At 46.0% G+C, this 18,357-nt stretch overlaps 1 protein-coding gene across 1 annotated transcript; it reads right to left on the bottom strand.

Annotated features, from left to right (window-relative positions):
- Positions 1 to 8,152: 8,152 nt before the first annotated feature.
- On the bottom strand, positions 8,153 to 17,702 carry LOC308109884 (voltage-dependent calcium channel gamma-4 subunit-like). The gene is made up of 4 exons (XM_080463714.1): positions 17,121 to 17,702; positions 11,542 to 11,625; positions 9,056 to 9,196; positions 8,153 to 8,918 (listed from the first exon to the last, which is right to left on the bottom strand). Exons 1-4 carry the CDS (start codon positions 17,341 to 17,343, stop codon positions 8,362 to 8,364), a joined length of 1,005 nt encoding a protein of 334 aa, XP_080319840.1. The 5' UTR covers positions 17,344 to 17,702; the 3' UTR covers positions 8,153 to 8,361.
- Between the last annotated feature and the right edge of the window lie 655 nt (positions 17,703 to 18,357).

The following is an 18,357-nucleotide window of genomic DNA, read 5'->3' as shown; positions in this document are numbered from 1 at the left end:
GGGGGGTGAGCAGCTAGATATTCTGGATGAAAATATCACTGTCAAATTCACAGAGTCTTAACAGCTCGAGCGACGGGCAGAGCGAAGGGTGAAGAAGAATTGATTGGATTCAAGGCTGGAATGGGAAACAAGATCATCCAAACAGTTTGGAATAACGGAACAACTTCACACGCCTGCAGAATGGGAATGAGTCTATTCTAATTCAAGGCGTCCACCCCTCCACCCCTCCACCCCTCCTCACCTCTTCCACCCCTCCTCCCCTCCACCCCTCCACCCCTCCTCACCTCTTCCACCCCTCCACCCCTCCACCCCTCCACCCCTCCTCACCTCCTCCACCCCTCCTCACCTCCTCCACCCCTCCACTTGAATGACAGCTGCAGCTATGAAGGCAGGCTCTGCGCCCTCTCATGGCTCTGGAAGTTTAAACTCCACTGTAACGCTGGATCACAAGCCCACGACTCAATTAAACTGATTCCAGTGTCTGCTAACGACGCAATAGCACCACACACACACACACACACACACACACACACACACACACACACACACACACACACACACACACACACACACACACACACACACACACACACACACACACACACACACACACACACACACACACACACACACACACACAGTTCCCATAGCTTCGTAGCAGAACATAACGACCTTGTGTCTTTACCTAAAACCAAAATTTCCTTTCCTCATTGATTTTCAGCCAGTAAATGAAGAGAAGTTAGTTTTAATTACAAAGTGAAGTTTGATTCGGACACAAGATTTATTCCTGATTTTGAAGATGAATAATTAAGGAATTCATCTGCTAGTTAGTTGAAGACACTTTCTAATCATTCAATTATTGAATTAAATAACATATTAGGTCCACATTAAGAGAATAAAAACTGAAAAGAAGCCGTTTTAATGTGGAATTCAGATTTAAACTTTTCAACTCCAACAATTAGTTCTGATAACCTTCGCCAACAAAGTTTTCATCTGCATGTATTCATTCATTCATTCATTCATGGAGGAGATGTGATGTAGCTTCCTGACAGGCTAGTTAGCATCGACATGAGCTAACGGCTACCATGCCGGCGATGCTAACTCAGTTCTGCAAACGAGTGTGGTGTCGGCGAAATCGGCGCTCTACTGAGTGCAGCTCTAGTTTTAGAAGCCTTAGTATTTTCTACTCATCTTGAATCTCTTAATCAATCAACATTTAATCCCAACTGCAGCTGAAATCATTTTTCCAAACCTTCATTGTTTCACTAAATAACCCAAGTAAATGATTGGATCTATATATGATAGTTGCCATCACTTTCCATAACTGCTCTTTTCTAAGAGCAAAACAGAGTCACATAACTACATCCTGACACAAAATGATTTATTGTTTGTTCTCATTGCTCAAAAATTTACATTTTACAAACAGTGTTTGTTGATATGGAGCTGTAAGAATACAGAAGATCACTAAATCTCTCTAGATCTTTATGGCCGCATCAGCAAAAATCTACACGAGACAAAAAAGAAAGAGCAAAACCTTTCAACACAAATGCAGGAAGAAAATGTTAATCGACAGTGACACACTGGGCAGGATTTCACCTCTGTGTAAAACACACACACACACACACACACACACACACACACACACACACACACACACACACACACACACACACACACACACACACACACACACACACACACACACACACACTGAGTGTAACAGTCTGCCTGGCTTAAGTATGGAATTAATTAGTTCCACACGTCGTCCCTGAGTGAATGGAGAGCACAGACAGTCTGTACAGCCCCATTTATATCACTGTACGGCACAGAGGCAGGTTCTGACTTCACTGAGCGCCGTGTCACTTTCACTGCTACATATTTACACAATCCAGTTCTTCGTGTGTCATAGGCGTTTCCCGTTTCCCGTGACAACACCTAATCCATAAAAAACAGTGTTGCTTTTCCACTGCAGCAGCGGACACACTGACAATGATGTAGTTAGTATGCCGGGCCATGGGAGGGCGCTGTTGCTTGATTTTATAATGAAACCACACTGACAAGTGTGCAGAGAACAAAACGATATAAACATGATAAAAAAGAGAACTCGACATCTGTATGGACAGTGTGGTGGTGTAGTGTGCTCCAGCCTCAGTGTGGTGGTGTAATGTGCTCCCCCCTCAATGTGGTGGTGTAGTGTGCTCCAGCCTCAGTGTGGTGGTGTAATGTGCTCCCCCCTCAATGTGGTGGTGTAGTGTGCTCCAGCCTCAGTGTGGTGGTGTAATGCCCCCCCCCCCCCCCCCCCTCAATGTGGTGGTGTAATCCCCCCCTCTCAGTGTGGTGGTGTAGTGTGCTCCAGCCTCAGTGTGGTGGTGTAATGCCCCCCCCCCCTCAATGTGGTGGTGTAATCCCCCCCTCTCAGTGTGGTGGTGTAATGTGCTCCCCCCTCAATGTGGTGGTGTAATCCCCCCCTCTCAGTGTGGTGGTGTAATGTGCTCCCCCCTCAATGTGGTGGTGTAATCCCCCCCTCTCAGTGTGGTGGTGTAATGTGCTCCCCCCTCAATGTGGTGGTGTAATCCCCCCCCCCCCCCCCTCAGTGTGGTGGTGTAGTGTGCTCCAGCCTCAGTGTGGTGGTGTAATGTCCACCCCCTCAGTGTGGTGGTGTAATATCCCCCCCCCCCTCAATGTGGTGGTGTAATCCCCCCCTCTCAGTGTGGTGGTGTAGTGTGCTCCAGCCTCAGTGTGGTGGTGTAATGCCCCCCCCCCCCCCCCCCCTCAATGTGGTGGTGTAATCCCCCCCTCTCAGTGTGGTGGTGTAGTGTGCTCCCCCCTCAATGTGGTGGTGTAATGTCCCCCCCCCCCCCCTCTCAGTGTGGTGGTGTAGTGTGCTCCAGCCTCAGTGTGGTGGTGTAATGCCCCCCCCCCCCCCCCCCTCAATGTGGTGGTGTAATCCCCCCCTCTCAGTGTGGTGGTGTAGTGTGCTCCCCCCTCAATGTGGTGGTGTAGTGTGCTCCAGCCTCAGTGTGGTGGTGTAATACCCCCCCCCCCCCAGTGTGGTGGTGTAGTGTGCTCCCCCCTCAATGTGGTGGTGTAATCCCCCCCTCTCAGTGTGGTGGTGTAGTTGATTCTTTAATATTGTTCAGACGGTAGGAAGCTGATTTGGTTCTTGTCTTAATGTGGCTGTAGAGTTTCAGGGTGGAGTCCAGAACTCCTTTCTCCTTTGGGACCAAAACAATGAGCTGAGTTTTCTCTGGGTTGAGTTGTAAAAAGTGCTGACTCATCACTCCTTCATTTCCTCCGCCGGTATCAGGGGGCGTGGTCATTCACTGACACTGAGATATAGAGCTGAGTGTGGTCTGGTCATCCTGAGAAGAGATGTTGTAATGTTCCATGATCTGAGCCAGTGGCAGCTGGAGATGTTCACTAAAGGGCCCCAGGATGGAGCCCTGAGGAACCCCACAAGTGATTTGCTCACGTTCACAATCAGCTGCTGACACAGAATGGCGGCCATCTTGCCAGGAGGATTTAAAGCCAGAAGGTCCAACCATTGTTCCAGTGGGTCCAGCAGGACGTTGTGTCCAACTGTGTCCAAAGCAGCACTAAGACCCAGTCAGAGTCAAAGTGAGACAGTGGACGTGTCCCTGCTCATGGAGACGTCCTCCAGCACTTTAATCCCAGTGTCTCAGTGCTCTGACCCCAATCCAGACTGGAAAACATTCCGCTCCTTGTTTTGAACCAGAAAAGCAGGAAGTTGTGTAAAAAGCACCTTTTCAATAATCTGACTTCAGAAAGCTTTGATCTGGGCCTGGAGTAACTGATTCCTCAAGTATCCAGATTACTCTTTTTTAAAAGAGCTTTTAGAAGAGTTTTAGGAAAAACAGCGTGTGAAGAGAGCTGTGTACTCTGTGTACTCTGTGTAGTACCTCTGGGGCTGGACAGTGTAAAACATGTGTAAAGACTTTGTGTGCAGAGGGTGGAGAGGGTGGAGAGGGTGGAGGCTGCATGTTGTGGGTCTGAGCTGGAGAACAATGTGGGTTCGTGCTGCTCAGTCTAACAGGAGAACATCTGCCAGATTAGACAGAACATCTTTGGGTGGAGACTCAGGGGTTCCAGTCGGAATGCCTGAGCTCCACCCACTGACTCTCTGTCTGATCGGCTCATTTGATGGTGCAATAGGAGGGACATCATTCCAAGATGCATCTGAGAAGAGTTGAGGAGGTCCTGATGGCGAGGGACTGTCTGTCTCCGTCTGTCCACCACACTAAACCAAGTACCAGCATTAGTACTGTGTTTGCTGAGAACCTCAGAGAAGAAGTGACCGGTATAAAAACGTTGCTGCTACAGTAGACCAGAACACCGGTGTCGTGTTATCAGACCCCCCAAAGGTGAAGAAAGTTTTGCTGATACACTCGTATTCGTTGTCATGGAAACGGGGCAACACACACACTGTACACACATTTAGCACATGACTGGGCCGTCAGGTTATCAAGATACAGTCGACATGTTTAAACTGGAGTTGAAAAGGCTTAAGACTAGAGAAGAAGTACAGATAGCACCGTTTGTGTTAAGGTACAAATACAATACCATCATATTCTGATGACAAACATAAATCACTTCGTTAAAGCAAAGAAAATGGTAGAAAAATGTGTTGTTGTGTTTAGAGTGATTTTTAAAACACAAAGAAATACTCAGAATCACTATGACTTCAATTTCTTTCATGGGGTCAAAACTTCCTGTTTTTGATTCCTGTTTTCTACAGAATCGTTTTCAGGATGTGCACGTATTGATTTAAACATACAACAAGTTATTTCCTGCCCTTTCATCCTGGGAGAGGCTCTGCGCCTCCTCCCCATGTTGGACTCAACAGAACTGAACCAAACTGCTGATGATCTGTATGGCAAAACTCTCTGTTCACCAGTTGACCTTTATCCCCCACATCTCCACCCTCATGTGTGGTTGGGAACTTAATGAGCGACAGAATGAGATCACCCATACATGGAGCTGGAAGTAGTTTCTCCAGGGGCGCTGGGCCTCGCTGTGAGTGACAGACTGAGAAGCTCCAGCATCTGTACCAGCTGTAGAGTAGAGCTGGCTGCTAGAGGATCAGGTCTACCAGGCATGTCCCAGGTCTGCTGAGCTCCAGCTGGAGGGACATGCCTGCTAGAGGATCAGGTCTACCAGGCATGTCCCGGGTCTGCTGAGCTCCAGCTGGAGGGACATGCCTGCTAGAGGATCAGGTCTACCAGGCATGTCCCGGGTCTGCTGAGCTCCAGCTGGAGGGACATGCCTGCTAGAGGATCAGGTCTACCAGGCATGTCCCGGGTCTGCTGAGCTCCAGCTGGAGGGACTATGTCTCCTGGTCTGGGAATAGCTCCGATCCCATTGTTGGAAACGAAGATGTTCGGGCTTTTTAGCTCTCCTTTTTGTCACCTGATCACTATTATGATGTGGGAAAGAAGATGAATAGAGATCTTGTAGGTGCCAGCTAGAATAATATTGTATTGTATGGTATAGTTTGTTATATTTTTGTAGTGGTTTGGTTTTGATGTCTTACAGTTGGTTAACTTCAGTGAAACAAGTTTAGAAAGTTAACCAGCCCAGGTGATTACATGAAAGCTATTGGTTAGATCGAAGTGTTGGTGAATTAAACTGGGATCAAATGGAAACGTTAAGGCTTCTTCAGGTTTAACAGAAAATATTGGCCACATAGAAAGTTTGATATTGTCTAAAAGTATAATGTGTTCCAATGGGGATGTGGGTCATGTGGTGATTCTGATATCAGATATTCTTCATCGCCCTGTAATGACCGTCCTTCATCTGGTCGGTCATTACAGGATGCATACAGTGACAGTACAACTACTTTTTCTGCATTTTTAAACAGAGAAAACTTAGTGAAAGAAAATAGGTTGAGATGTACAAACATGTAAAGAGGCTTATATTATGGTTTAAATATGTTTGTTTGTCTACTAAGGTTGTGTTTTTTCATTTGACCTGGCCCTGACACAACAATACAGATGTTTGGAGATGTGCTAGACTGGACAATGAGCAACATACTCAATGTTTTGATGTACCATCGACTATCAATTAAAAGAAATGGACATAAGTCCACTCTATGGCTGCAGGACTTCACTGTGTACGTTGAGGTCATTCCAACGGACAGTGTGGATGCTGAACTTGAGGAAGAGAGTGAGCAGAGTGAAGAGCAGAATCAGGATAGAGATCCAGTTAATATGTCAGCTGATAGTTTGAGGATAAATGAATGAACTTGAATGAATAAAAACAATGCATACCGAGAAGTATATGATCCATTCAAATGTTTTGTGTCCTTATTCTCTCCCCCAAGCAGGAAGACTGTCTGCTGAGGAGAATGAAAGGGAAAATGAAGATGAACCTTGGATATCAGAGCCTAGTATTCCACACATGCCCAGATGGAGAACAGCCACAAGAGTCAACTTCACTGAATATCCAGAATGGCAGCGAAGCCTCCAGAGATCAATAGAGATTCTATCTTGGCCTAAACTCAGGCGAATGTCCCGGGTAGCTGACACCATGAATCTGAATAAATGGGAAGGCGTCAAGGAACCCCAGCACCATCCTGAAGAGCCACTACATCCAACCGCTGGTAGAGCTTCTCAAGTCAAAGCTGGAAACCATCCCAATGAGGGAGACTCTTGCTATAGATGAACAGACGGTCTCATTTGAGGAAAGGAACAAGCTAAAGAAATACTTTAGAGCTAAACCACATAAATGGGGGTTAAAGAATCCGAGTCTCGTCCAATTCTGCAGGTATTCCACACAACTTTGAGTAATATTGGAGGAGAACTGCCAGATGATGGAGCTAGTAGAAATGTTGTCCTGGGCCTGGCCCAGCCAATACACAAGCACCAGAACCACGAGTTGTTCTTTGACAACAGGTTTGACTGTTACTCTCATCTTTGCTCAGGAAGGAATCCACTTCACTGCTTCTGTTCACAGCAACAGACGAGGATCTGTCAGTGAGGAAACCACTTTACTATAACTGACCATCCATTAGATATATCATCAGTAGGTAAAACTAACCTGTCTCAAGACGGTCTAATCCCAGCTCACGTTCTTTATTAGTGGTGAACAATCCAACGCTGGTGAATTCTGCTTCACAATGAGAGGAAGAGCCGACATCCAAGGATCAAAAAGCGACTTCGCTATGAACGCTTGGTCACCACAAGCCAGTTCTCCCTGTGGGGACTTTTCTGACTCCTCCTGCTTAAAACACAATATTGTTGCTATGAATCCAAAATGGTGGGTCTGTTTTTGTAACCACAGGACCACAGCTATAAGATTGTGACTGAAGTGTCGATGATCTGCTTTAAGTAACTACAATGGACCACTTGAGTTAGTGCCAAGTTATTGATTCTAGTGTTGGTCCCTGCAGTGGAAATATTTGAATGTATTTTGGCTGATTAACCAGAAATTCTCAAATGGTGGCTTAGAAGGAATGCAAGCATACTTGTAACTGGATATCAATCCCACTCAGATGTCACTGCTGTGGGTCCCTGAGCAATCCCCTTAAAGCCCAGTCCCCTGGTTGCTAAAGCAAGGCCATCTTGTAGAAAACCACATAAATGATGCAACCCAGAAGGGAGCAGACAGTCCATTCATAAATCCTTCAGAGCCAACATTCAGAACTTTACAGCTCTAAATAAATGGTACAATAGCTCTCTCATCCTGATGGTTCAATGTGCATCCCTATTTCAAATATAAACAGAAAATATTATCATTTTTAATGTTATTTATGTCAGACAATAGTCCTTTTACTGAACGTATCACTAGTCAATATTTTGAGTCGATTCGGCGACCATAAACAGACCTTTGTTGACCTTTGTTGACCTTTGTTGACCTTTGTTGACCTCTCTGTCCGTCCAACCCCAGAGAGCTCCCGGAGAAACAGGTTGTTAACTATGTATGTTTGACTTGTCTGCATCCCTATTAATCCTTTCTCTGACTGAGGGTTGTTAGTATTAGGGGCCTCGCCGTGGCTCAGAAATATCCTTGTCCTGTTTCAATAAACACTCCTTCTGTTCCTGAGTAACAAATCATGCAAAGGTTATCAGAGTCTCTTTGAATAATTCAACAAAACCATCTTCCATGAAAGAAACTGAGTCATATCATACAATGTCATTTGAGAATTGTTTAGTTTTTTGCCTCAGAATGAATAACTGGCCCTTCCTTTTTTTTTTTAATAATAGAGGAGTGTAAAAAAGAAAAACAATTCAGAACTGTGACGTTTCAACAGTGCTGCTGCCTCAACAGTCCAGTGGAGAACTTGTCCTTTCTTACCAAGTGTAAACCCAATGTGTTCCATGACCCGGTAATTAGCTCTTGACCTCATACCGGCGTGGTTCTCCTGTTTACTCCATCTTTCACGTCTTTCTGGAAGCAGTTATGGACTTGTAAAAACCCAGAGTCTCTGTCAGGGCTGTACGGCCTGGCAGGCCCACTCCCGCCCTTCAGAGGGTCCCTGCTGAGGGCGTACAGGGAAATATCCCCCATTGGCAAACCCATCCCCAGCCCTCCTCCTCCTCTGCTTCCTCCAGCCATCTTTCTCCCCACCGGAGAAGGTTCCCGTGACGGGTCGGTCGACCTCGAACTGGAGCACGAGCGCCTCCGTCGGTAACGGTAGCTTGGTATACGGGAGTACGGCGAGGAGGACGAGGTGGTCTTGATGAAGTCGTGTTTGGCTCGGAAGCTTGTCTCTTTGTTTTTCTCGATGTAAATGTTGACTGCGAGGACGCCAACGGACTCTGCCACGATGAAGGAGAGGGCGCCGAAGTAGAAGGACCAGCCGTAGTTGTACTGGTTCTTCTTGTCCTCGTCTTTCTTGTCGCTGGGGTCTCCGGCGTTGCTGGAAATGTAGACGATGATGCCGATAATGTTGCTCAAGCCTGAAGAGAGGACGGATGAACGGAGGGATTAAAAAGGCAGAGATGTGACTGCTAAGACTCTTTAGTACTTTCAGTTTGTGACGCTGCACTCTGGTTGAGATGTGTCTCTGTTGTGTATTATCAGTCACTTCCTCTACCTGCTGCCACGAACAGGATGCCTCCACTGAGCAGGATGTTGTTCCGACTGCTGTAGATGCGTCCAACTCCGACACAAAGGCCTCCCGACAACAAAAGAATAGTACTGAGAATTGGGAATAGGCTCGAGGCACGAACAATACCTGGACACACAAGACAGAAACAGAAAAGTCCTTTTCATGTGTGCCTGGGTTTTTCAATGGAACCGTCAACAGTTCGACCTTAACTGGACCTTACGCTGACCGTAACTCGCTTGTCGCTGTGAATATGAGTCAACTATGTTACAAAATCATGAAACAATACCAACAAATCTTCAAGAATTTAATTAGCAGCCAAAGATTTACTAATTTACAGAAGCAGTTCATTCACCTTCCAATGTGGCAGGAAATGAGTGGACGTGCTTCTTCCACAAAGAAATACTGCAGCTACCAGTATTTCTGTTGAATGATTGATATTGCCACAACCCTTGTTTATATCTGCTTAAGTCAGGGCATGAGTTTGCTCTAAACTTCTATTTCCTTTGGAGGTCATTGCAACATGTACATCTGGAATGTCTTTGTTAAAACTGAGGATCCAGGATGTAGGCTGAAAACAAAAGATGAATAAAATGAAATGTCCAAACTTCCACATGAGTGAGGAACAAGAAAAGCAGGGATACAGGAACACAACAGCAGACGGATGAAGCTCAGCAGCCTGGGAACACAGGCTGCAAGCAAACAAAGTCATAAGTCCGGGGAAGACGTGTGTGTGTGTGTGTGTGTGTGTGTGTGTGTGTGTGTGTGTGTGTACACACTGGGAGCAGCGAGAGGAGGAGGCACAGCTGACAACAATCAAAAGGAATCCGAGGAGGAGAGGAAGCACAGGAGAGGACATGAGAAGTGAACATATAGATGGGAGGAGTAAAGGTACATATGAACATGAGCGAGATACATGAGATGAGCACAATGACAAGACTCTAAAGACCATGAAGGAATAGAGACGAAACAATGAACGGGACACAGAGATCAGATGACATGCAAACAATTCCGTGAAGACGGAGGGAATTAAACCAGACTCAGTTTCTGAGATGCTGAGTGACGAGTTGATTGGTATTGTCTGTCTCATTTTCTCAGAGCTTTAGCAGGAAATGTCTCCTGACTTCTCCGAATGTCTGATGCAGGAAGAAAAACTGTGATTATGAGGACAAGTCATTGATTTAGTTCACCGTCACCACACCGTTATACTGTATGTGGGTCTTGTGACTGATGGAGTGGGCGGAGATGAAGAGAGTCCCCTTGAAAACAAGCTGAGATGGTCTTTCTGTCTCTCTCTGTCTCTCTCTGTCTCTCTCTGTCTCTCTCTGTCTCTCTCTGTCTCACTCTGTCTCTCTCTGTCTCTCTCTGTCTCTCTCTGTCTCTCTCTGTCTCTTTCTGTCTCTCTCTGTCTCACTCTGTCTCTCTCTGTCTCTCTCTGTCTCACTCTGTCTCTCTCTGTCTCTCTCTGTCTCTCTCTGTCTCTCTCTGTCTCACTCTGTCTCACTCTGTGTCTCTTTCTGTCTCTCTCTGTCTCACTGTCTCACTCTGTCTCACTCTGTCTCTCTCTGTCTCTTTCTGTCTCTCTCTGTCTCACTCTGTCTCTCTCTGTCTCTCTCTGTCTCACTCTGTCTCTCTCTGTCTCTCTCTGTCTCTCTCTGTCTCTCTCTGTCTCTCTCTGCTTCTGTTTCTTCATGTGTGTCAGCTGTCAGCTCACACAGCAGGAGACACACGACATGAACATTTCAAGCATAAAAGTCCTAGTTGAAGTTTTTTATTTCCCTGTCCACTTGACACCAGCGGTCGATGTAAAGAGACACCATGAAGCTCATTGTTCAAGTATGAAACATGTAATGGGAACAATCTGTAATGAAATACAGAATTCTGCCATGAAGGATTGGATGACATGACGCAAGGATGTAGAATAAACTACTTCGGGGGCTGGAAGTAAAATTAGTCGAAAATGAAACGCCTGATACTCCGTAACAGCAATCATACTTTATTTTGTTTATAAAATACAGTATTAAAATAAATAGACCAATCAAAATGTATCAAACGATTAAAAAAAAAATTGATTTAAAAAACATTTTATGCAGAAAATATAATCTTTTCCAGTTCTAACAGTAAAATAAAAATGAGAATTTACTTCCAGACAGAAAAGTGAAAACATTCATAATGAACTGTATGACTAATCCAGTTACTTTTATTCTCCACTATTTGTTTTTGTTTTTTTAACTACATCTTGATCAGATTACCTGGGTTCAGAGTGAAAAGTACTCTCATGTTGGCCCCAGTACTCAGCACACTTCATCCTCTCCCTAACACCAATTATTGTCACGACTTCAGGCTTTTATTGGGAGGGGCTCAGATGTCATGCCACATTAAGTGCACTTGTGAGAACTTCATCACCAGTCAGGAGGAAAAAAGGAGTGAGAAAGAGAATTAAGGGGTTGGATGAAGTGGCTGCATTGACTCACGTAAGATGTACTCTGAGCTGTCGGTATCATAGTCGTTATCCTCTGGGAAATGATTGATCCGAAAACAGCTTCCTTTGTTGATACCTGAGGAGAAAAGTAATCCCAGTGTGAGTGTAACCGTGTAAAAGAACTAATGTTCGTAACAAGTTTAGCCTGAAAGTCTATGAAGTGAAATATACATTAACCAACCACAGTATATCATATTTGTACATTCTAGCCAGAGCTGTTCTCCCCCTTCCAGCTTCCAGCAGGTCATTGTCAGCCATAAAAAAACAACAATAACACAACAATGAGAACGGCAGCTTGAGTTTGACATCTTGAAACAAGAGGAGGAAATGTTAAAAAGGAAATTGGTGATTTAAGACCACAGAAGGAACCACAGCGTCAGGAGTGGAAGACCCTGTTTACACCTTCACCTTTCAGTGAAAGCGGAAAACCTTGGCAGTTTTCAGTGTCCGTTACACGACAGTGGTGCTCAGAGCCACTGAAAACGGCACTTTTGGAAAATGGCTCTCAAGGAGGAACTGGAGGAGGAAATGTTCGTATGAGCACAAGGAGGAAAACGTTCCACTGCATGGGCGCCACAGCCCCAGTACATAGATTATCTGCACACGCCTGAGGAGATGGACTGTAACAACCACGTTTGTCTCCAGACTGTCGTGACTCGGATTCTTTATCAGACTGTAAAGGAATTTACCTTAACCCAGCATATGAGATATTTATGGGTGAAGAAATGTATTATGTAGGAGAAATAGAGACAAATGAGCTTAAAATGCTGCAAAATCACAGTCCAACAAGTCAAACAGTCTGCACTGTTGTCTTAATAGATCCCAGCAATTTCAAGCTGCAGAAGTGAAAGCCCAGAAAAACCCCGAGGGGAGATTAAATATTTCATGGCCACTCATGGTCAGACCGCAAATGGTGAAGTTATCTAAAAGTCTGTTGCTATAGTTTAAACTGGATTGTAACTATTCCACTGGATCCTACTGACATGGAAATGCAGTCCAGGGACATTTCATTTGATGCTTTGGAAGGATTTCTTTAAGGAATTGGAAGGTTTACATGATTTCTCCTGTAGAGTTCCAACTGGGTGTGGCATGGGGCAGAACCTGTTTGAAGTTGATGCTTCTCCATGTACTTCAACTCTCTGTCGCCATCCCACCACACATCTGAGAAGATTGAATCCAACCTGTGTGTCTGGCTGTACTTCCTTTATGAAGAACTGGCAGCCTCTCAAAGACGACAGTGTGTTGGAGTGTGAGGCCTTCGGTGATTAGAACATAGACCAGTGGTGTCTTTCATTTTCTCCACTGAAGCCTCCAAACAGTTCAGGAATCAAACCAGCAGCCCTGTGGATCAATGGACTAACCCTAGGCCGTGGCTCTGAAGCCACATGTGGCTCTTCAGCTCCTCTGTAGTGGCTCCATGAAGCTTTCAGTTAATTAGGAGTAAATAAATATATTCATTGAATTACTTATTTGCACATTCATGTCATTTTGTAAATGACTCCCGGCTAAAAAGATCAAATAGTTGAAAAAGTCAAAAAGGCTCAGATAACTAAACTGGCTTAAATGGCAATAGATGAATGAATGAATATATAAGCAAGCAAACAAACAAGCAAGCAAGCAAACAAACAAACAAACAAACAAACAAACAAACAAACAAACAAACAAACAAACAAACAAACAAACAAGCAAACAAATAAAATACTTGAAAAGTTTAGAAAAGGAAAAAGAGTCAAAACATTTGAAAAAGTAAAAATGGTTAAAGTAGGTCACACGCACGCACGCACGCACGCACGCACGCACGCACGCACGCACACTTTCCAGTCCTGCACTCAGATCCTGCAGGTGTCATGAGATCCCAAATTTAAGACTTCACAAAGAGAGAAGAGCAAAAACATACAAACACATCGATTCAACTTCTATCCCACTTCTCCAGTTCAGGTTCGCTGTGGGCAAGGGCAGGGTTCACCTGGACAGGTGAGGGCAGGTGAGGGCAGGGTTCACCTGGACAGGTGAGGGGAGGGTTCACCTGGACAGGTGAGGGATGAGGGCAGGTGAGGGCAGGGTTCACCTGGACAGGTGAGGGCAGGGTTCACCTGGACAGGTGAGGGATGAGGGCAGGTGAGGGCAGGGTTCACCTGGACAGGTGAGGGATGAGGGCAGGGTTCACCTGGACAGGTGAGGGCAGGTGAGGGCAGGGTTCACCTGGACAGGTGAGGGCAGGGTTCACCTGGACAGGTGAGGGCAGGGTTCACCTGGACAGGTGAGGGCAGGTGAGGGCAGGGTTCACCTGGACAGGTGAGGGGAGGTGAGGGCAGGGTTCACCTGGACAGGTGAGGGATGAGGGCAGGTGAGGGCAGGGTTCACCTGGACAGGTGAGGGCAGGGTTCACCTGGACAGGTGAGGGCAGGTGAGGGCAGGGTTCACCTGGACAGGTGAGGGATGAGGGCAGGTGAGGGCAGGGTTCACCTGGACAGGTGAGGGATGAGGGCAGGGTTCACCTGGACAGGTGAGGGCAGGTGAGGGCAGGGTTCACCTGGACAGGTGAGGGCAGGTGAGGGCAGGGTTCACCTGGACAGGTGAGGGATGAGGGCAGGTGAGGGCAGGGTTCACCTGGACAGGTGAGGGCAGGGTTCACCTGGACAGGTGAGGGTAGGTGAGGGCAGGGTTCACCTGGACAGGTGAGGGATGAGGGCAGGTGAGGGCAGGGTTCACCTGGACAGGTGAGGGATGAGGGCAGGTGAGGGCAGGGTTCACCTGGACAGGTGAGGGATGAGGGCAGGGTTCACCTGGACAGGTGAGGGCAGGTGAGGGCAGGGTTCACCTGGACAGGTGAGGGCAGGTGAGGGCAGGGTTCACCTGGACAGGTGAGGGCATGAGGGCAGGGTTCACCTGGACAGGTGAGGGCAGGGTTCACCTGGACAGGTCGCCAGCCTGTCACAGTGCAACCACACATAGACGACCACTCACATTCACACTCAGGGCGGTTTAGCGTCACCAGTTGGCCTCACATTCTGGACTGTGGGAGGGAACCTCAGTCCCTGGAGGAACCCCACACACACACATGAGGAGAACATGCAAACTTCACACAGAAAGGCGAGATAATCCGTCACAGATTTCTTGGAGACACGGTGGTTAACAGAAAAACTCAGCAGGATTTGAGTGTCGGACTAAATGTTTGGTGAAAACAGGTCTTATCTTTCAGCAGCAGTCCGGCCGACTCGTCAGGAGTTCCTCTTTCCTTCACTGAGAGTTCTTGTTGTTTTCAACTTGACTGGCTGCAGAACAAGTTTTCACTTTGTTCCCTTAATAAGTTCATTTTCCACTCGTGCACACTTTTATGTTGCTCATTTCACCCTAAATAATCTGGCTGGACTCCAAACTGTTATCTGGCTGCAAAAGATGTGATCCCAAACAAACAAACAAACAAACAAACAAACAAACAAACAAACAAACAAACAAACAAACAAACAAACACATGAAGATACATCATTTAAATGATTTGTCATTTACGGAGTTTATTTCAAACTGTGATTACAGCTGAAGCCAGAGGGTGTGCACCACCGTTCTTTTTGTTTCGTCAGTCACTAGCTGGAACCAACAATTGGAATAAGCTCCAGGTACAGGTGTGTCGACACCACACTGGTGTACTTTCACACAAGAGTGGTTCAGCTTCTGATGGGATGTGCAAAGAAAGGAAAAGTTGCCTGGGAAAGTGTGATCCCTCCATTTTCAGCTCTACAAGCAACACACTTCCAGCATTATGAGCAGGGAGGGGAAGATGGAGAGAGACAGAGACAGAGACAGAGACAGAGAGAGACTGAGAGACAGAGAGAGAGAGAGAGAGAGAGAGAGAGAGAGAGAGAGAGAGAGAGAGAGAGAGAGAGAGAGAGAGAGAGAGAGAGAGAGAGAGACAGAGACAGAGAGAGAGAGAGAGAGAGAGAGAGAGAGAGACAGAGACAGAGACAGAGAGAGAGAGAGAGAGAGAGAGAGAGAGAGAGAGAGACAGAGAGAGAGACAGAGAGAGAGAGAGAGAGAGAGAGAGACAGAGAGAGAGAGAGAGAGAGAGAGACAGAGAGAGAGAGAGAGAGAGCAAAAACATCCTGTCAGTGTAAGATGGATACTGTACTGTGGAGGACAGGAAAAAAGAATCTATATATATATATACCTCAAATTCTCTTTTCCTTTTACTAAAACCATTTCTGAATATACACACATGTTGAAGAAGGTTAATGGATTGGTGAATTATTGTTTAAAGGTGTATGTATTATTATTAAATACGGCATGAAAATGTTTTCCTGGCTTAATTCTGTGTAAAATGGTCGATATCATTGCGGCACGGCTATAATCAACAAAACCGCCCCTCCATCAGTCTTTTATAACACTTGAGCCAACTGGGGGTAGCAGATCCCCGCTGATGACACATGAAGGCAGGATACACCCTGGGAGGCTCACCACAGTGCAAACACAGCAAGACACACATCACAATAAACTCACTATCATACCTACATGCACCAGTGAACCTCGTGGTTCCCAAAGTGTGCAGCACGCATCCCCTTCACACGGTAAGTCAGAACTGAACCCTGGGTTCTGGGAGAAAACCTGCATGGAGAGAACATGCAGATCCCCCACAGAGAGACCCACTGGTGTGGTTTATGTAAAGTCCAGGATACCAGTCATCTTCAAACAAATGGACTTGTAATTAGTCAGTTTGGGTTGATTCGTTCATTAAAACTTCTTCCATTCGGAGAGCAGATTTCAGAACCTGTAGAAGTGGACAGCGCCACGGTGAACACTATTGATGGGAGATGGTTCCTACTTCAACAAGATAAACTAATTATGTATTACCATATTGCCATATCATCGATCTGCTTCTTTCACATCCACTACCACCACCTGTTCAATCCGCAGCAGCTCCTCGGCTGGGTCTGCTGTGGATCTCGGGGAAAAGCTGCAGAACAGCTGAGAAAACGATGAAATGGAATTTAATGCAAAGAGTTCCCAGGCAACCATGAGAACAATGGATTCTTGACCGTTTGGGAGAATTTTTATTGTTTAAGAAAAAAACCTGGACGAAAAAAAGGTTGTTGTGTTTCGCTGGATGTCATCATCTGACCTTTTCCTCCTCTGGTGAATAAATCATGTATGAGGAATGCGATGTGATCGATCCAACACACACACACACACACACACACACACACACACACACACACACACACACACACACACACACACACACACACACACACACACACACACACACACACACACACACACACACACACACACACACACCAGTTATGCTATTTATTCTAGTTGGTGCGTTGGGTTATATATTTGTAATGAAGATACTTTTTTTCCGCAAATACAGACAATATAAGCGTTTCATGTGTTTTTTACTTACAGTTTAATTTCCTTGCCACCATTATTTCACTGCGTGTATTGTCATCTCTTTATCCAAACCAAGCAAATAGAATGACCGGCTTGGCACCAACTGACCACAAATTAAAATAGTTGATTTTAGACTTAACAGAAAAGTTGCAGACTTATCGGATTTATTCTTATTTTTTTTACCTTCAATACAACAGATCCTCCAAAGCCCCGAGTGCGTCAGGTCGCCTTTGACTTTCTTATTCTGCAGCTGGGTTTCGTCGCTGGTGGCATTGGTGGCATTACAGATGTACGCGCGGGAGTAAAGCCAGTAGTCGGTGCCGATGGCGATGGTCATGAGGCTGAAAGCGGCGAAGGCTCCCACGATGGCCAGCAGAGTCTGAACCCCTCGGTCACACCATGCCATGGCGTCTCATACTGTGAGGACCCTCCACAGCAGCTTTACGCACGGGGCGAGGAGCGCATTGTGCCACCGAGCAGAGAAGCGCTCCCGTCTCACTGCGATCCAACCGGGAGTTGATCCGTATCACCAGCCGCTTTCTGCTCCTCTTTCTCCTAAACTTCAGTCGGACTTAAATCCAAGTTGCAGAGCTTCATACGACCCCAGCTTCGGGTTTCAATCATGGATAAACTGGCTATCCTGCCACAGGTGGGAATGGAAAAAAAAATCTGAAAACATATAATCCTTGAAGTGGTTTCATGATGAACTAAAAGAACATGGATCACACCTCTGTCGATCGGGTAAAACTGTGGTTCTTCATATTTAAATGCCGGGTCTGATAATAGACACAGCACCACAGAGCGTCCAGGCCACACCTTTCTCTGCTGCAGCCAATTAGAAACGGGGATGAGAACAGTTGTTGGAAGAAGGGAAAAAAACCACGATTGTTCCTGGTGCAGTGATCCTGGGTGACACATTGAAATAGATTATTTAGTGTGACGAGATAATCCAGTTTGAAAGTTGCATATTATTAGAAATAAATGAAAAAATGTACACGCCCAGATTACAAATGAAAATGCACTCATCGAAGCACAGATGTCAGGATGTGTGAGGATGGACCCAAGCAGACTCACAGAGTTCCATAAAAATCAGGTTTATAGGACAAAACGTCCAGGGAACACAAGTGACAAGCAAGCCGACCCAGACAACAGAGGAGAGGGTTTAAATCCACAGGGAAGCAGGAGAGCACAGGTGCTGCTCATCAGTGCTGAGCAGAGGAGGAAGACGATGGGAGGTGAGACACACTGACAACAGATGCAGTTGGATTTCAGATGTTTTCACATCTAAAAATCAGGACAGAGACGGAGAAAGCAAAATGAAAAAAGCCACCGCCACTGCAGACACTTTGGAGATGAGAGAGATTTGATGATCTACTGAGGAAGAGGTTTTAAAGTTAAAAGGATCACCAGGGATGAAGCA

Source organism: Lipophrys pholis (genome assembly GCF_963383615.2).
Source record: "Lipophrys pholis genome assembly, chromosome: 5".
In the NCBI taxonomy this organism is placed as follows: domain Eukaryota; kingdom Metazoa; phylum Chordata; class Actinopteri; order Blenniiformes; family Blenniidae; genus Lipophrys; species Lipophrys pholis.
The sequence above is the reverse complement of the archived record's forward strand: the minus strand, read 5'-3'. Positions and strand labels throughout refer to the sequence as shown.